This window comes from Fukomys damarensis, unplaced genomic scaffold (genome assembly GCF_012274545.1).
Source record: "Fukomys damarensis isolate Sample0158 unplaced genomic scaffold, DMR_v1.0_HiC HiC_scaffold_35, whole genome shotgun sequence".
Lineage (NCBI taxonomy): Eukaryota > Metazoa > Chordata > Mammalia > Rodentia > Bathyergidae > Fukomys > Fukomys damarensis.
This window is the reverse complement of record NW_022900947.1, coordinates 30919065-30943715: the sequence shown is the minus strand read 5'-3', so window position 1 is coordinate 30943715 and position 24651 is coordinate 30919065. Positions and strand designations below refer to the sequence as shown.

General features: G+C 34.6%; 1 protein-coding gene across 9 annotated transcripts in view; it reads right to left on the bottom strand.

The window, feature by feature from the left end:
- The window catches only part of N4bp2 (NEDD4 binding protein 2), an 86733-nt gene that overhangs the window by 26699 nt on the left and 35383 nt on the right, over nt 1-24651 (bottom strand). For 8 of the 9 annotated variants that reach the window (XM_010625123.3, XM_010625122.2, XM_010625125.2 and 5 more), the window contains 8 exons: nt 21668-21756; nt 19339-19415; nt 11928-12080; nt 7947-10315; nt 7056-7141; nt 6198-6243; nt 4602-4798; nt 441-559 (listed from right to left, as the gene is read on the bottom strand). In XM_010625123.3, coding sequence (XP_010623425.1) covers nt 441-559; nt 4602-4798; nt 6198-6243; nt 7056-7141; nt 7947-10315; nt 11928-12080; nt 19339-19415; nt 21668-21756 — 3136 coding nt within the window. Of the gene's footprint in view, nt 1-440; nt 560-4601; nt 4799-6197; nt 6244-7055; nt 7142-7946; nt 10316-11927; nt 12081-19338; nt 19416-21667; nt 21757-24651 lie in introns of those variants that run through there. The other variant, XM_010625130.2, reaches the window with a different exon arrangement.

Here is a 24651-nt window from a genome sequence, read left to right as displayed (position 1 = left end):
TTTTTTAATATGGAACACTCTGTATACTTGAAAATGAACAAATCATTATGTATAGATAAGAAAGTTCCAAGGGCTCAAGATGTAGCTCAGCAGGATCACACCTGCCTGGCCGAGTAAGTGCAAGGTCCTGAGTTTGATTCCTGGTATAAAAAAAAAAATCCAGCAAAACTATAAAATCAGTATATAAATATGACCTTTTTGATGAAATACATTTGCACATACAGACACAAAAGTACATAGGTAGGTATTAACGTATGTACACATATTAGTATATATATTTCAAAAATTGAGGAACATGAATTGCCAGAAACTGCTCACCATGTATATTGCATTTGAATTGTTTATATAATTTGTGTAAGAAAAATAAATATTGGAAATTGTTTGGCATATCTTTTCAGTGACATCCAAACAGAAAATACAGACAATCTTTCAGCACTCACTTGTGATCCTTGAAAATGTCCACCAGAAAATTTCGATCAATGGCTGGAAATATTTTGAAGAGCTCCCTCTCCTTTAGTTTAGTGGCACAATCTTTCTCAAACATAAGTGTCTCCCTTTTCTAAAGTAAAAACATAAAAATCACCCTTAAGATGAAATTTAAAATACTAACAAAGTTAACCAAAAGCATAGCTATTGCAAAAAAAACTAATAATTTATAAACACTCAGACTTTCTTTGATTAAAGGCTGAAATTAGTAGTGTTAAGCATTCTTGCACGATTTAATTATATCTCACTTTTGCAAAGTATTTGAAATTGTTCATATATAGATATACATAGAGACATTCAAATGTGTGTGCATAAATATATATGCACATATACATTTAATCATATTTTATAAAAGCATGAAGATATATACACAGTCATGTACCACATAATGTTTCAGTCAATGGCTGACTACATGTACATCAGTGGCTATACCATCCAGACTAAGTACATAATAGGCTGAACTATATAGGCTTGCCTAAGTACACTCTGATGTCCACACAATGACAAAACTGCCTAATGACACATTTCTTAGAACACTACCCATGGTCATTAATCAATACGCGACTGTACATGTAAACAGGATACAAATAAATGAAGTCAGAGATTAGAGAAAATAAAGTAAGCAAAACTAGCAAATAAAGTTAGTATATAAATTAATGCCACAAAATCCTGTACAATTGCTAAAGGTGGACTACAAATCTAGTTCTGAGCCTCTTAGTAGTCAAGTCAAAGGAGGAATCAAACACTCAGAGACCACAAAATAAAAAGAAACAAGTTGCTCAGGAAAAGTACAGCTTTTCTGAGACCTGAGAAAAATTTCTCCCATGGGTCTTCATAAAAGAGACACCATTTGATGCTGGGAACAATGTCCTCAAAAACATATTCTCAATGGGCAGAAATCACAATGTAGAAATAAATTGGAGATTCAGGTTCACAGAAAATCTTAGAAATCAAATTATTTTTCACAAACATAATTGCCTCAAAATAACTATAAAATTGTTATTGTTTTTCACAATTCCTATTTGGATTTGCCTGCCTAACACCACCAAGCCAAAAGAACTTTTCTACAATACACTTATTTTGCTTCTAACCTAGGACTATGGTAAACATTCTTAAAATGACTCAAGTGGCTTCTAATACTGTCCACAGTGATGAAATTGAATACTTTTTGTTTGCTATAAAGATCCTAAACATTGAAAAATATCAATAAAGATGACTCTAAAATTTTCTAAATTTAAAAATTACAATAATCCTGGGCCAGGGATTTAGCTCAGTGGTGCCATCGCCTCCCTTTCAAGCCCAAGGTCCCGAGTTCAATCCCCCCCTGCAAAAAATTACAGTAATCCAAAATAACCCTCAAATACATATTTGTTTTGAAACCCAGCCACAGTTAAGCCATTAATAGCACCAAACTACTAAAAGAAGACGACAGAAGATGAAAATACAACCAGGAAGGGAGCCAGGGATGTAGCTCCATGGTGCACAGGAGCAAGGTCCTGAGTTCAATCCCTAGTACCGCAAAAAAAGAAAGTATGACCAGGAAAAAGGACTGACAAAACCGAACACATCATAAAGGTGATAGAAATAGGACACCTCAAGAATTTAAAGTATTCTACATTTTATTTAAGATATACATTATAATCTGAATTTATTTTTTAAAAGTCAATGATCAGATTTACTATAATAATCTATCAGGTAGTAAGAGTCTCTCAAATATAAATTCTAACATCTAATCAATGAACTGAAAACTCATGTCCTTAGTCATTTTAAATTAATCTATGCATATATTACACATAAAGTTTGTTTTATGTTCTTTGCTTTAAAAATATACAAAATGTATTGATCCTCTGGAGACAAAGAGCAGGCAACATCAAGAAATTATACTGAGAGCCAGGCGCAGGCCTGTAATCCCAGCACTCCGGAGGCTGAGGCAGGAGGATCGCTGTGAGTTCAAGACCAGCCTGGGCTAGACAGTGAGTTCCAGGTTAGTCTCAACTACATAATGAGACCCTGTCTCAAAAAACCAAAAAAAAAAAAATAATAATAATAATTCTGAGGGCCAGGGATTTAGCTCAGCAGTGCCGGTGCCTGTCTTGCAAGCACAGGGTCCTGATTTCAATCCCTGGTGAAAGAAAGGGGGTGGGGGGAGAAGAAGGAGAAGAAGAAGAAGAGGAGGAGGAAGAAGAGGTGGAGGAAGAGGAGGAGGAGGGGGAGGAGAAAAGGAAAGAAAGATTTAGAAATGGGAAGAAAGGAGCTAAAGGTGTAGGGAAGGTGGGATGTGTAGGGGAAGGGTAATAAGGGAAAAGAAAAAAAATGCAAGATAATGAAAAGATGGAAATAAAGTGTTTGTAAATGGGGAGGAGGAGAGGGGGTGCAGGGAGGGCAGGGACAAGGTGAAAAAATGAGAACCAAGGTATGTCATGTAGAGGTACAAATTCCCAACAATGAATGTAACTGTACTGTATCCCTAAAATGTACCAATAAACTCAATTAAAGCTGAAAAAAAAAAAAAAAGGAAAGAAAGAAATTCTACTGAGATCTATCTAAAGTCTCCCTGACTAAGTTGTCCAACTTCTATAAACAAATTATCACTCACAGAAAAAAGTGCTTTAAGTTGTGAAGTCAAAAGATGCTCACTCACTTAATCATTACACTGAATTTAAAAGACAGTTTTTAAAAAAAGGTTAGGACTGTAAAGTTAAATTTATAGTGAAAAAAGGAATTACAGCAAAAAGTTAACCATTTAGGCACAAGTGTTAGGCTTTCCTTACTGTTTTAAGACAAGCTTTTTATTTTCCAGTTTATTACACATATATATTTAGGGAAAAATTTGAAACAACACTTAAAAGATACTGCTACTTGATGAGATTGTTCCTTGACTATGCAAGGGTGCAAAGATGAGCATATTACCAATTTAATTAACAAGATAACTAGAAAAAATAAATGAGGACTCCTATCATTCTTCCTATGCACCAGTTCTATGTACTATAACCAAATGTAAAAGTGATTGAACAGTCAAATGAGTAAGAAAGAGTGCAATAATCTTTTAAGATCACTACCTAAGAATTACTTTTGTTCCTTGAGAAGGAACAAACTTCTAAGGTCTTTTCCGTTTTGATTCTGAAATTCCTTAATATTAATTTTCAGAAATTAAAACAAAACAAAACAAAACAAATTCACTCATGGTTTCATTTAATTAGAATGTCTGTGGGCCAGGGGATTTAGCTCAGTGGTTCTGTCACCTGCCTTGCAAGCACAAGAACTGGAGTACAATCCCCAGTACCAAAAAAAAAAAAAAAAGAATATCAAAATAAGGAATAAAGTTCAAAGTGAAGTTTCTATTTTAACTTGTTTAATTGAAAAGTTAGAAAAAGAGTAATTTTAAAACTCACTCCATTAATACTCTGAAATTCTCTAAAAGGTTGTTTCAAAGACAGACACGTTTAATAGCAAGACGGACAATTCTTATAACTAATTTATTATTAATTTATCTTTAAATGGAAGATTTCTTTCATGTTTTTCTAACATTAAAAAATCAGAGGTAGCTGGGCATGGTGGCACATGCCTGTAATCCCAGCACTAAGGAGACTGAGGTAGGAGGGTCACCACAAGTTCGAGGCCAGCCTGGGCTACATAGCAAGACCCTGTCTCAAAAAGAAAAAAAAAATAGATTAGAGGTAAATATTAAAAATTAAGTAAGATGCATTCTAATCACCTACAAAATTAATTCCAAGACAACACACATATAACACAGAAGGACTATTATTAGAATATCAACTACCTAAAAGCAAAAACCTCCAACTTCAGATTACACCTAAAACATTGTTCAGATGAGTGTAGTTGCACATGCTTGTAATCCCAGCACTCAGGAAGCTGAGGCCAGAGGATGCCGTGAGTTCAAGGCCAGCCTGGGCTACATAGTGAGTTCAAGTTCAAGATGAACTACATAGCAAGACTCTCTCCAAATTTAAAAAAAAAATCTCAATTTTAACATTAACTTCAACCAGGTTAAATATAGACTCTTGAGTAGGAAACACAGAAAGAATCCCATAAAATAAGCAAATACAATTAACTAGAGTCAAAGACAACAGCTTAATATTTGTACTAACTCATACCAAATCATGCTTTTCCTGTAAGGCAATTTCTTCTAACATTATTTCTCTGAGTGATACTTTTTTAGTTTGAGTATTCCAATGATCCAAAAAGGGCAGCATTTCAGGTGCTGCTAAAGTCTTCAGTAATTTTCTACCTGTTCTCTGAGATGGCTTTTGTTCAGGATTATCAAGACCAGTATTTCCAACCACGGAAGGATCTACAAGAGCAATATAAATAATGTCATACCTTCAACAATTAATATGCAAATTAAACAGTTACTCATTTTTAAATATACCTCAAAGAAACCAAGAAAAGTTTTTAGCTTTTCAATTTGTAAATATAACACAACTCATAAATTTCAAAATACATTTTCACACAATTGCAAGCAAGAAAATATATGTGAATATTTTAAATGATCAATGATCTGGGTATAACTGTAAATTAACTCAGTTCTTCCCATTCTTTTTCATACCACAATGACACAAAAACAGTGACGTACATTTAGGACACTGGTAAACAGAAGACATTACAGGTTGGTATAAATAAGGAATTAGAAAGGCTCTAGTCAGCTCTACCCAGCCATATGAAGAACTAAGGGGATCAGTGTTTTAGCAAATTTGTAACTCAATGGAAACACAATAAACAGAGGGCAAATGATATTTAAAATAAGAAACTACATGTTTTAAGTCACAAAAAAATACAAGAAGTTACAACAGAACAGAATGTGTAACATTTCATCATCACAAAGAGATACAGATATATTTTGATATCTTTCTTGTTTCCTGAGTGAAGAAACAGCATACACACACATATTCACACAATCATAATAACACTCAGGCCCTCAAACAGCTTTAACTCTTTGAGCCAAGACATAAGCACAAGTCTGAAAGTAGACTTGAGCAATCTTCCACCAGGAGCTCTGTGCTATGGTCAAAGCAGGCAGTGGACAAAAGAGGCACTTGGTGGAACTCATGCACAAGAGACAGAGCCTCAGCTGGGTGTGGTGGTGCACACTGGAACCCCAGCACTTGGGAAGCTGAGGCAGGAGGATCTCCATGAGTGTGAGGCCAGCCTGGGCTACATAGTGAATTCTAGGTCAGCCGGAACTACACAAAAGACCCTGTCTCAAATAGCCACGCTCCCCTCCAAAAAAAAAGACCCTTATCATTGCTTCTCACTGAGGACAACACTGACTAAAACAAGTCATCTTGTATTTTCAAGTTAGAAGGATGGACCAAAACAGCAGGCTGATTTTATGCTCTAGTAATACTGATGTCAATAAAAAATTTCAATACCACAGTAGTAATTCAAAAATGCTGTCAAATATATGAACTCTGTTTCTTTCAACTCAAAAGTTTTCTTTCATACAGAGCAAAACTTTAACAGGAAACATTTCGATTGTGTGTATGTATCAGACAGCACACTTTCGGTGTTCCAAAGCACTCATGATGATTAAATAAATATATGATAGTTTTTTTAACACCTTTAAGTTTTTGCTTTATATTACAATTCAAGTATTTCTAAAGAATTTCATTTGCATATCATATTTAGAATGAGTTAAAACACCTGCCAAGTTTCAACATCAAGAACATCAGAAGTAAAATTGTGTGCTTTACCTTGCACACACTTGCCACAGGACACCTCCGCTTGTCTCTGTCGCTCCTAAACACAAAGAACAGGGGATGGGCAAAGGAGGATGCATCAGTAAATAAGGTTATGGGTTATATATTATTTTTCTCTAGAAATCATTTCCTCTTATGTAACTGTAAATAGCTCTTACTAAATCTAAGTAAAATAAAGTTAGATAAATGAAATTATAACCACCTCTGTATATTTTCTAATATTTTTTATGATGCATTTTTTAAAATTTGTTTTTAAAATTTAATAATGAACACTGTGATTCCTTTTTAAGACTGGGGATCTCACTATGTAGTCCAGGCTAGCTTTGAACTCACTATGTAACCCAGGCTGGCCTCAAACTGCCAGTGATCCTCCTGCCTCAGCCTCCCAAATGCTGGGATTATAGGAATACACCATCATGCCAAGCTGCACTATAATCTTTTAAGGGGTGAAAAATTTACTGTTTAGGATTTTTTTTTTTTTTTCCGTGAGCTCTACTGCAAATTATATAATTTGGTCATTCTAGAAATATTTCAAATGCTGAAAAAAGAAAAAGTGGGGGGGGGGTGTTCTGAAACAGGGTCTCACCATGTAGCTTAGTATGGCCTTACTCTGACTTTACAGCCCAGGCTGGCCTCAAACTCATGGAGATCCTCCTGTCTCAGCCTCCTGAGTACCGGCATTACAGGCATGTGCCACCAGAGCAGGCTATTAAACTCATACCTCGTAAAACTTCAGTCTCTTTCAAAGTCAAAATGCAGTAGAACTCATTCATATAGCACAGTGAATTTTACCGAAAAACAATTGTGATGAAACAGATATAAAAGGAGCTCTTCATAAAAAAGCCTACCCACCATTACAGATTCTTTCCATTTCTCATGAATCACTTTAGCCAGATTCAGATCTATATGAACCACACAATCCTCAGCTGTTAGAGACTCTTGTGAAGGGAAGAAAAAGAAGAGAAAGTATATTCATTACTCATTATATATTTGCAGAGAATAATAGGCACCATACAACTAATTTGCATTATTAATTACTAATATATGTTTCTATTTACTACATCTCCTGGAATATTTTAGTGTTATATGCCATTCTTTTCACATTTCTTGACTGGTATAATCATACAAAACTTTGTAATAAATCTAAGTTATTCATTTCTTAGTCTAACTATGTTTAACTGATTCATTTCCACTAGGTTAAGACCTTTCAATAAGGCTGTTCTAAGAATTCTTTTCCCCCAGTTCTGGGGATCAAACTCATGGCTTTATGCATGCTAGGCAGGGGCTGTACCACACTAAATCACAGCCACAGCCCTTTTTAAATTTTATTTTGATACAAGTTCTCACTAAATTGTTCAGTATAGCCTCAAACTTGCAATTCTCCTGCCTCAGCCCTCCTAGTAGCTGAGATTACAACTGTACATGACCCTACCCAGCAAGAATTAATGCTTGCACCAGAAGGTGCAAAGAGTTCATCTGTACAAGTAAATGTGAAGTAAATAATAGGGTAAGCTTTAAATATATACACAGGATGGATGAAAACCTCATCATACAGTAGTCTCTACTTCAATTACATTTTTTAAAAAATATCCTAGAAACAAACTCTGTCAGAATATTATGTGAAGTCAGCCAATACAAATTACTTCTAAATTTCAGTTAACATAATGAAATCATTTCATAACTGAAACTTCTGCATTCTAGTCACACAAAGATACACATGTAGGTAATTTGCTTTTTCCTTACCTGAATCAATACCAACTGGGCCAAATAATTCACTAAGTTGAAAAGCCAGTTCAGGGGGTAATGCCAATTCCAGACAGTCTATGGTCAAAGATTTTGCTATCATTGGTGTAGGACTCAGTATTTCAGTTTTATTTTCTTCACTAATTCCAGCTGACAAACTACTTCCTTCCATTAGAATTTTCTCCATTTCCTGTTCATCTTCATTCATAAATTCTTCTGTATTTGCAAATTTCTCATATTCTTTTGGAAGATTTTCAGTTTTCTTCATTTCCAAAGTCTCAGTAAAATTAACTTCTTCATTTAATTCAAGATCTGAAGTGCTTGCTACAGAGTTTAAAATATCAGACATATGTAAAGATGAGTGCATACCATTTCCAGTCTCTGTGGCTACTAGACTATTCTCCATTTCATTTACATCATTAGGGTTAGGGGATTTTAGAACAGTTGGAAGAGACTGCTTAGAGCTATATATGTCTGAAAATTCTCTCTGACTGTTAGGAAGTATTTCATTATTACTTTTTACATCTACGGCAGCATTAGGAAATACACTTAACATTCCAGGATTTTCAAGAGTTGTACCTTGTATTTCTGTCTGCTCTGAATTTCCCTTTTCTGCATCACAGATAGGCTGTGCATTACTGCTATTGGTGCCAATTCTATGAAACTCTGGCATAGAAGACTTAGAATCTTCTAAGGTTCCTTTTTGGCTAATAGCCTCCTTCAAATCCAATCCCAGAGAAAATGGCCCAACTTGTGGTTCATCACATGGTTTTTGAAAATTCTCAAATTCTGTATCCTCACATAATTTAGTTTCAGAATCCAATAAAAGGCTTGTGGTCCAAATGATATCTTTATTACACCTCTCGTATAAGTCTTTCAGGGCTTCTAATGAAAAGGACCCAAATAGTTTACAAAGAATGTTAAGATTTTCAGATTCATCAACACTGGTAAGCTCATCTTCCTCAACATATGTGCTTTTATCATACATTACCCTATACGGAATTGTCTGTTGAACATTTGCTTTTGTGTTAATACTGAAAGCTTTTGGTTTAAATCCATCTAATCTTCCTGTTAACATTTTGATAGAATCTGAAATCCGGATTTTATTCTTCTCTATTTTCCATAAGAGGGCAAAATCTTGTGGTTCAGTCTGGGTACATGTGCCTACTTCTATTTCAGGGACTCTTTTAGACATTCCCCCTGGAAATTCAGCTAAAGCCTGTGGCCCTAGCACTGCAGAAGCAGTTGCTACACTGCTGGTAAAAGGAGGAGGCAATGTGTGTTGCCTAGGAATCTGTTTACTTAAGTAAGTTTGATTCTCCTTGGTCATTTCACTGGGCAGCATCTCAGAACTTTGGAGAGTATAGCTACTCAACATTTTAAGTTCTTCAGGGCTTGTGCCCCAACAGGCTTCATGTGCTGTGTATAAAGATATTTCATTTATATTGTTATTAGTTCCAAATTGTAGGTTGGGCTTACTTATCTTTGGCATTCTTGATCTGTGTTCTCTCTGAGCTAAAGAATCATATGGCCAGTCACCAATAACACTAAATGAGTTTTCTTCAGTATTTTTATAAGTACCATATTTACAACTACTGGGAAATTCTGAAAGATCATCAAATTGTGACTTCTTGCCATCTTCTACACTTTCATGTGAAAATCCTTGCGGCTGGACAGGATCTGTATTCATAGATACGCTATTATCTAATACTTTGCATGACTGAGAGCGATTATACTTTTTGTCATTATGTACAAATGAAGAAGCTTTTTCAGCTTTTCGGTTCCTTTTCATCCTCTGACCAATAGTCTTATCAACTGGCCAATCGCCAACAAAATTTGATAGCTCATGTCTCGGAAACTTTTCCACAGGTGATCTGCTTTTTTGGTTTCCAACAGTTTTTTTCTTTATTGTGATTGTTTCTTCTAATATTTCACCAGGTGGAGACTTTTCACTTTGAAATGGTACACTATTTGCAAAATCAAAGTCTTCTTGATTATTTTCAGCACAGCAAATACTTGGTGATATTCTCTTTATAGGACTACCTGAACTGGTTTCAGTACATTCTTTTGCAGAGGTCATTTCTATTTCCTCTTCTTTTTCCCTCTTGTCTGTTGCTTGAACTTTGCTTTCAGAGGCAGAAAGACACATGTGTGGAGCTTCCTGCATTAAAGCACTCTGAGTGCTACAATTGTTAACACTTATTTCTTCTCTTCCTTTAGTTGAATCTGCATAAGGGAGACATGTAACATTCTCTGGTAACAAAAAAGCCACTTCAAGATTCTTTTCTTCTATTAATGCTAGGTGCTTCAAAGATGAGGATACAGCATTTTCTTCTTTTACAGAGGTATTGTCTTCATTGTCTCTTGGGCTGTAAGATGTTTTTTAAAAGTATCATAAGAAAGTCTCTCAATGTTGCCATTAATACTATGATTTAAATTAAAGAACTATACGACGTACCATGTATACTTAACACATATTCCTTTTTTAAAAAAAAAAAAAGCTATATTAAAATAAAGTCATCGGGGCACACAAAAAATCCCAACTCTTCCATGAAGACTTCCTAAGTTAAATCACACCTAAAGTTTTCCATGCATTAGATGTTATTCTAAGTCTTTCACAGTCCTAATTCATAATCTTTATTACATCCTTGGGAGCAGAGTGTATTGCCACTTGTCAAAGATTCCAAAGCTTTGGGATTTGAACCCAGGACCTTAACCACTCTGGAACACCTCTTCCAATAAAAAGGAATTTGAAAATTTTCTCCTTCCTGCTCTCAACTCCTTTTTAACAAAGCCTCTCATCCCTTGCCATCAAAAAATATGGCACTTCAGACCTCAGCATACATTTAGATTCTTACTTATTCGTTTAATTGTTCAATTGTTTATGTGCTCTAAATACTCCAAAGAAGCAGTACCGCTATGGTGTGGATGGTAAAAGTCTCAGTCCTCTGCGTGGTACACCCAGGAGGGGGCAAGAGTTCTGAGAGGCTGAACCTCACAAAGGTCCTCAGCTTGTCAGATGCAGCCTTCCAGAGGCTGCCTCTTCCTCTCTTTTGCTTCCCCGACATGAAGTAAGTGGTTCTGTTCTGCCGGACTCTTCTGCCATGCTACACAGCCTCCCCAAATTGATCAGGGCCTAGAAACTCTACAACTATGAGTCAAAGTAAGTATTTTCTGTTACTAAGTTGAGTATCTCAGGTATTTTGTTAATGATAGCATGCTGGCTAATACAAGTATTTTCCCAAACTGTAAATTTCCAAAGAGTCATTGCTCATATTAGTGAAAGTAAACTATGAATAATTAATTTTTATGGTAAAAGTTTGAGTATTTTCACTAAAACCTTAGAAAATTAAGAAGTGATATGGATGCCAAAATAGTAAGGAAATAAGGGAAATACTGAAACAGAGAGAGGTGTGTTCACTGCATAATCACAGATGAACAAAACACTGGGCACAATGAAAAAACTCACACTTCTCATATGAACTTTTACTTCTCTTGCTAACTTCTTCTCAGTCAAATCCAGATAAGACTTTACCTACACACTCAGAAATAATAAAAGCCTACCTTATTTTTAAAGTTAACTGCACTGATTTCACAAACTCTGAAACTAATCATTTTTTTAAAAAGTTGTTTCAAAATAAAATTTTGTGTAAATAAGAATCAAAATGTGTAACATAATGTGAAACAGGAAGAAAAGGTCTAAAGGGGAAGAAGAAGTGGGAGGAGCAGGGGAAAGGAAAGAAGGGAAAGGAAAAAAATGAAAAAAAGAAAAAATAGAAACAAAGTCTTTGTAAATAGGGAGGGGTGGAGGGGTTGAAGGGAGGGCAGGGGAATGGGGAAAAAATAAGCAAGAACCAAGACATATCATGTAAAGGTACAAATTCCCAATGATGAATGTCATCATATTGTATACCTAAAATGTACCAATAAACAATGAAAAATAAACAAATAAATTTTTGTAAATAAGGCAATTTAACCTACCTGGGACTTCTGTCCTCATAAGATGCACACAACTCACTATGTTCAATTTTCTCTGGCACTGAAGAATCCATAATTATTGGCACTGAAACAAAACGCTGGTAGTGGTCCAACATTCTTATTATTTTTTCTTTGCTTATCCCATGAATGTTACGCCTGAAAATTCCAGGGAGCAAAAGAGTAGATGAATTATTGATAAATGAGTTAAAAGAAAAAAAAAAAAGAATATACAATGTCCAAGAAAATGCAGACAACATGTTTTCTTCTCTCCACTTGCCATACTAGGCCTTAAATTCAGGGCTTTATATACACTACACAAGTACTCTACCATTGAGCTACCTCCTTAGTCTCATTAATAATACATTTCTAATACAAAACAATATCAAAATTGGTTTATCATAACATAATATATACTATTTCATTCTAATTTCCATTCTAGAAGGCTTTCTTTTCTAAGCACTCTTTATCAACTTAGGAAAACTAAGTTTCAATAACTAAAAACAGCTGTTCTTAAGCTTTGCAAAAAAATCTCCTAAGGGCCAGAAATGATGGCATACGCCTATAGTTTCAGCACTCAGGAGGCTGAGGCACATGACTGCCTCAAGTTCAAGGCCAGCCTGGGTAACATAGTGAGTTTAAGGCCAGCCTGAATTACTGAGTAAGACTGTCTGAATAACAACAACAACAACAAAATCTAAGAATTTATCATCTCCTGAACTGTCATTTCAAGGCTTTCATTGATTATAAACTAGTCAGTATAAACAACCCACTATGGAGGCTTTCACTTATGCCAACACACAGACTAGAATGCTTAAAAGTGTTCTCATATCATAACAAAATTAGACTCAACATAAACTAAAATCAAACATATATCTTATTACAATTTAAGATTTCTAATCTTCAAATTTTATTTTATTTACATTTTAAATTTAAACAAAGAATTCCTACTATATGAAGTCTCTAAATGTCCAAATACAAAGTTTATTATTTTGTCCTCTCACTCATGTTGGCTCATTTCTTTGTGTGTTTTTGTTAAGAAGTTCATATACAGTTGAATGTAACATATGGGAATCCTTTGGTCTTAAACTGAGGGTGCTTTCATTCACATAGCATCCGTATTTGCATCCACCAGGAGGCCAGATGGACTTGAAACTCTCTTATTCTGGGTTGGATTCAAAGCCTTGTATCTAGATCCCAGGACTAATATGAGTGCTTGCCTCTTTGGTGAAATCTGGCTTTCATATTTGTCTACCTCAATCTTGTTTGGTTTCAGATCACAGAGAAGCAAAGAGATAGAAAATATGAAAGAAAAGTTAAGAAACGAGGATAGAGCAAAAAGATCTAATATCCATCCATTCCAATCCCAGGAAGACAAGAGAGTGCATGAGACAAAAGCACAATTTAAAGAAAAATGCTCAGTTTTTCAGAGCTGATGAAAGACAGTAATCCCCCAATTTCAGAAACTAAATAAACCCCAAACAAGATGAAATCCATAACAAAAAACATAGTATTGAAACTGTCATTTACCAAAGACAAAAGGATATATAAGAAAAGCAGTCAGAAATTTTTGTAAAAATTTGAACTAGTCATCTACAAATAATAAAAATGAAAATGAGCAGAGAATTAAATATAATCTTCCATAACAGAAAATAAATGTCAATCTAGAATACACACAGCAAAAGTATCTTACAAGAATGAGGGCAACAAAAGGATTTTCAAATTAAAATTTAAAAAAAGTTTTGACACCAACCAGGCCTTTACTGATTTCTAAAAGGTGAGTATCAGGCAGAGAGAAATTCCCAGATGAAAAGTCTACAAGAAAAAAAGACATAAAGCAATAATGATACAAGTAAATAAAAACAAATACTGTCCATATGTGCTGGATAAAGACACCATGTAAGCCGGAAGGGAGATTATTGAGTTAAAATACTTTAAAGTCCTTGTATTGTGAGGAAGAAGGCCTAGAAAATGGTTTACATGGTAAAATTTATAAGGTAACTACTTTTTTAAAAAGCATACTGTATCTAATTTACATATTATAAAGAAGAAAAAGAATTGCTGGGGATATAACTCAGTGGTACTGTGCCTGCCTCACAAGCACAAGGTCCTGAGTTTGATCTCCAGTAAAAAAAAAAAAAAAAAAAGAATGAATAAGATAATTAAGATTTGATCAAAAAATCCAACTATATAATTTTCTGTGATATAACAATCACAGAATTAGTGAGATAAATAGAAAGCATAGTGAAGGTCAGGCGTGGTGGCACATCTCTGTAACCCCAGCACTTGGGAAGCTGAGGCAGGAGGATCACCAAGAGTTCGGAGCCAAAGACAGTACAAGGTTGGACTGAACTATATAGTGAGATTCTGTCTCAAAAAACCCAAAAAAATGAAAGAAAGAAACAAAGAAAGCATATGAAACAGTAAAAAAGATCATCAATTATATGACTAACAAGACAATTATAAAAGAACTAAATTATGGAATTAATATGAGAAAATGAAAAATAATGGAAACAAAGTCTTTGTAGATAGGGAGGGAGGGAGGGGTTGAAGGGAAGGAAGGGGAATGGGGAAAAAATAAGAATCAAGATTGATTATGTAAAGGTACAAATTTCCAACAATGAATGTCATTATACTGTATACATTAAATGCACCAATAAAGCTAGTTTTTTAAAAAAAGAACTAAGTTTACCAGTGAAAAGCTAAGATGGTCAGAGTAGAGTCTTGTTATTCTTGTTTATGGTTTTTTATTTTGTTTTTGTCTTGTTTTGTTTTGTTTCATTGTTTCAACACTGGGGATTGAACCCAAGGCTTTCATACTGGGCTACATACCTAACCTATTTCATATTTTATTTCAAGAAAGAGTCTTGCTAAGTTACTAAGTTGTTGGGGCTAGGCTCAAACTTGCAATCCTCTTGCCTTAGCTTTCCAAAGCACTGGTATGTGCACTACCATGTCTGGCTCCTTTTAATATTTTATTTTGAGACAGGGTCCCCCTAAATTGGCCAGGCTAGTCTCAAACTTGCAATACTCCTGCCTCAGCCTCCCAAGTAACTGGAATTATAGGTGTGTGCCAGCATGACCAGTTAACACAGTAGAGTATTTAAAATTTAGCCATAGTGGTTACAAGACATACATATATAAACGTAAGGATATTGAAAGACTGAAAGTAAAAATACTGAAAAGGAACAACACTGAAATACTAACTAAAACAGAGCTGGTATAATTCTGTTAATACTACACAAATTATACTTTATAATAAAAATTACTGTTAAGGGTAAAAATAAATTACTAGGCAAAGTATAAAATGTTAAATTAAGGTGATATCAAAATCTTAAACTCCTATGAAAGTCAACAAATTCCCTCATAAAGCAAATACAGTCAGAATAATAAAGAAAAACTGAAAGGCTCAATGTAACAGAAGACTTTTTCAATACCTCTCTCAGAGTAGAAGATTGCATCATTCCTCCCCAAAATATTAATCAATTGGGCAGATTGAAAAACTACTAAAAAGGGCCATGAATTTAGTTCAGGGGCACCAAGCCTGCCTTGCAGGCGCAAGGTCCTGAGTTTGATCCCCAGTACCAAAAATAAAAATAATAAAGTAAAAATTTTTTAAAAACTACTAAAAAGCTACAGAAGATGCTGAGCAACAGAATTAATAAGCATGATTAATGGATAAATGAACAGAGTATAACCAGTAAGCACTCTTATCAAGCACACATTGAACATTTATTAAAAGGTAACAATTAACTAGGTCATAAAATGTCCTTTAAAATATCAGAAAGGCTGGGTGTGGCGGCATGCCTGTAATCCCAGCACTTAGGAGGCTGAGGCAGGAGGATGCTGCCGAGTTCAATGCCAGCCTAGCTCCATAATGAGTTCCAGGTCAGCCTGTACTGCATAGCAAGAACCTGTCTCAAAAAAAAAATTTTTTTTCAGAGAATTAGTGTCATACAAACCACACAATCTGACCTACTACAGTTAAGTTGAACATCAGTCTTTAAAAATAGGAAAACATAGCCAGGGATTTAGCTCAGCGGTTTGGTGGCCTGCTTTGCAAGCACAAGGACCGGAGTTCAATCCCCAGTACAAAAAAAAGGAAAACATCCCTCAAAAGTGAAAACATCCAGCTGTTCAAGAGCTTGAACACAGTTCTAAATAACTCAAGAGTTAAAGAATAAAATTAGCAAGGGAGGATGGAGACAAGGGGAAAAAATGAGAACCAAGACCTGGCATGTAAAGGTACAAGATCCCAGTAATGAATGTAACTGTACTGTCTACTCTACTGTCTAGAATGTACCAATAAATTCAATTTAAAAAAAAACAATAAAATTAGTCACAATGCAAAATAAATGGAAAATAAATATTAACAGAAAAGACAGGATTATATATTAAAATTCTGCAGAAAGAATCAACAACTGGGACCTCATCTTATTTAAAAGCTTCTGCACTGCAAAAGAAACCATCAACAGAACTAAGAGACAACCTACAATGTGGGAAAAAATAAAATTTTACCAGCTGCTCCTCAGACAAAGGACTATTATCTAAAATATATAAAGAACTCAAAACAATCAGCGCCCCCAAATATAAAGACCCAATTCTAAAATGGGCATCTGAAATGAACAGACATTTCTCAGACAAAGTAGTAAAGGCAGCAAGTAAATATATGAAAAAATGTTCCACATCACTGGTCGTTCGAGAGAGATGCAGATGAAAATAACACTGAGATTTCACCTCACCCCACAAAGAATGGCTGCTCTCAAGAAATCAATCAATAACAAATGTTGGCGGGGTTGTGGGGAGAAAGGAACCCTTTCTCCATTGTTGGTGGGAGTGCAGACTGGTGCAACCACTATGGAAATCAATATGGAGATACCTCAAAGAGCTGGGACTAGAGGTTCCATGTGACCCAGCCATAGCTCTACTGGGTATCTTTCCAAAAGAATTAAAAGAATCATACCACAGTGACATATGCACACCTATGTTTATAGCAGCACAGTTTGTAATAGCTAAAACTTGGAAACAGCCCATTTGCCATTCAATTGGAAACTGGATAAAGAAGACGTGGTTTTTCTATAAAATGGAATACTACTCAGCCATAAAGAATGAGACGTTAGAGTCATTCAAAGGAAAATGGATACATATTGAGGATATACTCCTAAGTGAAATAAATAAGCACATATGTGTAAATACCGAATAGTTTCTCTGGTGTGAAAAACTGTAATAGTACACAAGATCCTAATGGGATAATTAACAATGTGAAATAGGAAGAAAAAGGCTAAAGGTGTAGGCAAAGTGGGAAGGGTAGGGGAAAGGGAATAAGGGTAAATAAAAAAATATGAGAAAATGAAAAAATGGAAATAAAGTGTTTGTAAATGGGGAGGGAAAGAGGGGGTGAAGGGAGGGCAGAGACAAGGGGAAAAAAATGAGAACCAAGAACTGTCATGTAAAGGTACAAGATCCCAGTAATGAATGTAACTGTATTGTATACCTAGAATTTACCAATAAACTCAATAAAAAGAAAAAAAAATTCTGAGAGCAGATAAAGGACTACACAGGGAAATTTATGGCATCAAATGACCAAAAAGAAAGGATTATATTAAAATTATGACAACACATAAGTAGTACATAGGAAAATGTGTGGCATCAAATGACTATACTAGAAAATAATCTAATTCTTCAGGCAAAGAAGTTTTCAAAATAACAGAATAAGCAAAGCAAAATGTTTTTAAAAGGCAAAGACAGAATGAAAAGAAGCAGAGATGAATTAAACACAAAACAACTTACAGCAGAGAAGATCAACTAAGAGTTGTTTTTGAAAAGCTAGGGAAATTTATGGCATCAAATGACCAAAAAGAAAGGATTATATTAAAATTATGACAACACATAAGTAGTACATAGGAAAATGTGTGGCATCAAATGACTATACTAGAAAATAATCTAATTCTTCAGGCAAAGAAGTTTTCAAAATAACAGAATAAGCAAAGCAAAATGTTTTTAAAAGGCAAAGACAGAATGAAAAGAAGCAGAGATGAATTAAACACAAAACAACTTACAGCAGAGAAGATCAACTAAGAGTTGTTTATTTGAAAGGCTAATAAAAAAGCCAATACTGCTGAGAATGATCGGTAAAAAATAAAGGAAGATAATGTGAACATATTAGGACTGAACAGGGGAGCTTAACTGAAAATGGAGCAAAGATGTAAAAGGTAAAAATATTATGAATATTTTAATAAAATTTTAGTAACTTTGATGTGATGGGAAAATTCCAACTAAATTTTTTCATAAAAAAAACCACTAGATCCAAATAGTTTAATAAGTAAATTCTATCAAATAATCAAACTTAGATAAGCTCCAAATGAGAAAAAGATAAAATGCCTCTCAATTAAATGTTATGAAAGTAAAACTATGATACCTAATTCAGGCAAGGAAGATCAAGGAAGGAAAAACTGCTGATCAATCTTGCTCTTTTACACACATTCAGTACAGATGTAAAAATCCTAAATGGAATACAGGAAACCAAGTCCAGTAATGTATCAAAAGGATAATAAAAAGGAACTCAGTACTGACATATGTTACAACAGGGATGAACCATAAACATTATGCTAAGTGAAAGATGCCACACAGAAGAGGGCACACCTTAAACAAGTCCATTTACATACAATATCCAGAATAGGAAAATCTATAGAAAGAGAAAACAGATGAGTGGCTACCAAAAGGAGGGAGGAATTAGGAGTAAACTCTAGCAGGAGTAGAGTTTCTTTCTGACGAAATGTAAATATTCTGGAATTAGTCACACAACACTGAGAAAAAGTTAGGTTGTCCTTTAGTTAATACTGAAATTAGTTAAAACTACCAAGAAAATAAAATACCCTAATTTTAAACTAGGCCTATCTCTAAAGGAATATGGAGGACAAAGAAAAAAACAAACAAAAAAACAAAAAACCTATGTCTATGTCCTGAGTAAAACTTTTTTATTCAAATCAAGCCACCAAATAAATAAAAAAGTATAACCCTGGATAGTGGGAGGTAAAATATTTGGATATTTTTAATCTGTTCAATTTCTATCGCCTTAACACTTTCCAGTCTAAGTCACTAGGCAGCAACAAGTCCCTCCCAGAAGCACATAGCTCAAGTATGCCAAGTCCTAGGGCCTGCTCTAATTTCAGATATTAAATGCATGATTAAAAGGAAATAAAGTACTGAGTATATTAAGACAATAAATTTTTGAAACAAAGCTACATTCATCATAAAACTGGAAAAAAGAAAATGATACCAAATTTTATTGTCAATTTTTAAATGACAAAGCTGTAATGTATTCAGTTTCACTTACTCATCATTTATAAAGGGAAAAAACTCTAGATGGACTTTCTCTCACGAAATACAAACATGTTAGATAGCCTCCAAGTTTTACCTGGCAAGTTCCTTTGGTTTGAACTTCCACCACGTGTCTGGTTCCCGGAAAAGGACTTTATATTTATGTTTCTGTGACTACATATAAAAAGACAAAAACATTCTAAAATAATTACTTCCATAAAATTAATCACATTATTTACAAACTCATGGCATGTTAAAAGCGAAAGAACCTCAAACATTTGATAAGGGTTAAACTGGTAAAACATGCAATCTCTGTGACCCAATAATTAACATCCAGTAATATACAATATTCAAAAATACGTAAGAGAACAAAGAGGTTTAACTATGTCATGCCTACTTGTATCCACACACATATATACACATGCGTGCTAAGATATCCGGTTCACTATTATTTGTGATAGAAAAAGAATACAAATAACTCAGTGACTATTAATATAGGTCTGGCTAAATAGCCTTAAAATTAAAATATTACAGTAATTTTTTAAATTCTCCATGTGTTAATGAAACAAAGTCCTTAAACTGTTGAAAAAGTAAGAATTCTGAACTGGGCTTTGTATGTGCCTGGAAAACCTCTGCAAAGAGTCTCAAAAATACTATTAAAAGCATTTACCTATAGGGAGGAGGACTTTAGGCATTTTTTTCTTTTTTGGAGTTTGAATATTTATTATATTTTTATAATTGTGCAACTACTTCAGTGTTTGGTATGTAGTACAGTGGTAGAGGGCTCATTTACTGTATGTAGGGCTCTAGGGTAATAAATAAAGAAAATTTTTACCCATAACATTTTTTTTGCTGGTACCGGGAACTGAATTCAGAACCTTGCACTGGTAAGAAACGTGTAGCACCAATGAGCTAAATCCCTGACCTAGAAACTTACTACATTTTTCTGCCAGTTTATTCTTCACCTCATTTCCCTGCCAGCTAATTCCCTGTTTCCCTGCTTCCTTTTGAATGGAAACTAAGAACAGACAAGTGCAAAGAAATAAAGAATATGCCACAGAGATTTTATGTGCCCATAAAATCTAAAATATTTACTTGCACTTTATAGAAAAGTGTACCTCATGCATGACCTAATAATAAAAAACAACATACATCACGTTATAACAGAAGTAAGCCAGGGTGGCACGAATGTAAAAAGTGACTAACTCAGCTAGGCAAAGCCAGGCATGTGATACACACTTGTAATCCCAGCTACTAGGTTGGGAAGCTGAGGCGGGGTGACTACAAGTTCCAGTACTGCCTAGACAACTTAGCACAACTCTGACTCAAAATTGTGGAGTGAGGGGTGCAAAAAGAACAAGTAACCTGTAGTCCAGGCCAATGTGGGCTGCAGGAGTAGTTCAAGCATTCCAGGCTAGGATTTAAGAAGAATCTGGCAAATTGAGAGAATTGAAAATAGTTGAGTGTAAAGAATTCAGAATTTCTCAGAACAGCATTTTTTTTTTTTTTGAGTAATAACAAGGGACTGCCAATTTTGTTTTTGTTTTTTGAGACAGGGTCTTGCTATGTGGCCTTGAACTCACTATGTAGGCCAGTCTACCCCTGTACTGGAGGTAATCGGTCCCCATGCCTCAGCTACCTAAGTGCTTGGATTACAGGCACGCACTACCATAGGACCACCAAATCAATTCTTCCAAGTGAGCAATCAGAGAGGTAAAAGAAGGTGCGTGCATATATGTATATATGTGTATATACATACACGCTTAAAATAATTTAATAATAAGGGGCTGGAATTTAGCTCAGTGGCACCACACCTGCCTCATAAGCTCAAGGTCCTGAGTTCAATCTCAGTACCAAAAATAATAATTTAATAATAAAAAAGGGGTTTTTTTGGTTTTTTTTTGTTTTTGAGGCAGAGTTTCACTAGGTAGTTCAGTTCAGGCTAGCCTTGAATTTATTACACAGCCCAGACTGGCCTCAAACTCCCAGCGATTCTCCTGCATCTACCTCCCAAGTTCTGGGATTATAGATATGCATGATTATACCCAGCTCAATAATAAAATTTAATAGCATTACCTTTCCATAAAAGATATCAAAACAGGGCTGGGGATTTAGCTCAGTGGTTCCGCCAACTACCTCACAAGCACAAGGGCCCAAGTTCAATTCCCAGTACAAAAAACAAATACCAAAACAACCTTAGATTTTAAGATTTTTAATTCTCAGTATTTAAAAACAATAAATTTAGAATTATGGGAAATAACAGTATTAATTAATTTTTCTCATTTCACTGAAGACCAGAGAAACCTCAGTTCAAGATAGAACAAGATTCTGAGATTTTCAAGTATTTGAGATTTACTTGTGCAATTAACATCACTCAGTGACTCCAAACACACTATTAGAAACTTATGACAACTTATGGTACAAACCAAAGCAACATATGGTTTCATTTCCCATGCTTGTAGATTTGTATTATCAATTATGATTGGCGATATCTTCTTCTCAAATGCTTCTTTTGCTGAAAAACAGTAGAAAATGACAAATCATTTCAATATTATTTCATCTTTTAAAATGATTTTTTCTTAATTTGAAAACCATTTGTACTAACTCTATTCAGTTAGTACAAACAACTATTACTGCTAAGAACATGAAAAACTACAGTATTTATTGATTAATAAATGCAAATAAGTACTATAGTTATATAATAATCACAGAAAAAATACATCATGGTAAAAAGTAACATGATACTCTAGATTAGATTATGTAAATGGAAAGGGCTTCAGTGCCAACCATGGTGGTGCATGCCTATAATGCGGGAGGCTGAGGCAAGAGGATTGCCATGAGTTCAAGGCAAGTCTGGGATGCACTGTAAGTTCAAGGCCAGGCTGAACTATAAAGTGAGACCCTTTCTCAAATACCCAAAGGGGGAGGGGTGGTGAAAAAATATAAAAATTTTATAAAGAAAAGGAAGTATTCTATTAAACTGTTAATTTGGGGGGGTACTGGGGATCGAACTCAGGACCTTGCACTTACAAGGAAGGTGGCAGAACCACTGAGCTAAATCCCTGGCCCAAACTCGTGTTAATTTTAAAAAATCAAAATCCAAATAAATTCTGGAATTTAGTTAATAGTAATATACCAATGTTAATTTCTTCGTTTTGAAAAATTTACCATCTCTACGTATAAGTTTTTAACATTAGACAACAATGGGCGAAGGGTATACAGAAGCTCTCTATACTATCTTTGCAACTTTTCTGTAAGTCTAAAATCATTCCAAAATCTAAAAATAAAAAAACACTCCAAAATAAAATTTAAAAGCAAACAAAAAGCACAGACACACACAAAATAATGATCTAAAAATAAAACGTCATGATATGCTATTTGTATGAGATTTTTCTTATAAAACTACCTTTTTTTCCCACAAAAATTTAGTGCATTCAAGAAATTAATAATGTACCACAACAAGTAAAGTCTTTCAGAAAATTATTTGGAAATTTTAAAAATTCTGCCCAATTTCTTACAATTTAATAACAAAAAGGCAAACACCACATAAAGATAGCCAAAATCTATACACAGGTATCTCTCCAAACAAGACACACAAACAGCAAATATGCACACAGAAAGGTGCTCAATATCACTAGCCATCAGAGAAATGTGACTCAGACCACAATGAATTACACTTTTACACTCACTAGAAGAGTTACCATCAAAACATCAGATAGTAAGTGTTGTTGAGAATATAGAGAAATGGAAACCTTCGTAAACTATTCAAATGGAAAGTATTATGATTGCTTTGGAAAACAACTGGGATTTACTAAAAAGGTCAGGCAAAGACATGTAGGTATGTTTGCAACAGCATTGTTAAAAGAGCCAAAACATGGAAAGACACATGTCCATCGACTGACAAACAGATAAGCAGAATACGGTAGTCATTCAAAGGAGTATTACCACCTTTAAAAGAGGGATGAAGTCATCTTGTATTTAGCTTACTGTATTGAAATATTTGATTTCAGATCAAATGAATACAAATAGAAATTAAACGCAAATTTGAATGAACATATTGATTTTTTTATTATCTTAAGGGAGGAAGAAAACTATATATCCGGTGTACAATTTTATTAATGTCAGATGTGTTCAAGTTCTCATATTTAATAAACTATGTTTGAAAGAGGAATGAAGTGATACAGAGAACTTTTATAAATAATCTAAAAACCTACAAAATGTTAGGAAAATGTCAAATGACTTCTTCCATCTCTAACAGCAATCTGATTTGTTTAGTTCAAAATTAACAGTCACCGAGGCATTGACCATGAAGTGGGACATCTAGCCTCATCCTTAACCTTGAACACCCGCTTCCTGTGCACTAGAATAGATAGCTAGGCGAATTTTGAGGTAAACTCCTGAACTACAAAGAAATGTTATGTCTGGGTTAAAGTTAACTGTCTGGTTAATGTAATTTGTACTCAGCTAATGTGAACTGAGGAAATGAAATGTAACCACCTGAATGAGATTAAGGCTATAAAATCCTATAGAAGAGGAGCTGCAACCCAATAGGAGGTCGATAGCTGGCAGTGCCTTTTTCAGTGCAATTCAACCTTTGCTGGAAAAATAAACTTTTTATTATTTATTCACTTCCATTCAGCTCCTCTCTATGTGTGCCACTTGCCAATTCCTTCTGCTAAAGTACTGATACTACATGATACAGCATGGATACACCTTAAAAACACTATACTAACTAAAAAAAGCTTGTCACAGAAGACCACATATTATATGATTTCATTTATGTGAAATGTCCAGAACAGCAAATCTAGAGAGTGAAACTAGATGAGGAGAAAAAGAGGAATGACTGCTAAAGGGTACAGAATCTTTTTGAGGTGATAAAATGTTCTAAAATTGATTGTAATGATGGATGCACAACCCTGAACGTTAAATTCTAAACATCATTAAACTGAGTATCTTAAATCAGTGAATTTTATGATCTATGAATTATATTCCAATAAAGCAAGTTTAAAAGTTTTGCCTACTAATATATTACTATTGTTATTGTTGTTCCTCTTATTGTTGTGGTTACCGCTGTTACAAGGGCACAGTGAACCAGTGTTAAGCACTCCTCGTTTTCATTTAATCTCCCAACAAACCTGGGAGATGTTACTGACCTCTTTCACAGATGAATACATTGGGCCTGTGCAAATATAAATCATCCACACCAAATACACAGCTAGTAATCAGCAAATCAAAGCTGATCTTCACATCACATCTCACTGTCTCCTTCATTTTTAGTTGTGTTGATGTTTTCATATTCCTGAGTTCTTTAATTCTTAGTTCAAGAAAGAATATATAAAAGCCAGGGATTCAGCTCAGTGGCACTGTGCCTGCCTTGAAAGCACAAGGTCCTGAGTTTGGCTCCTGGTAT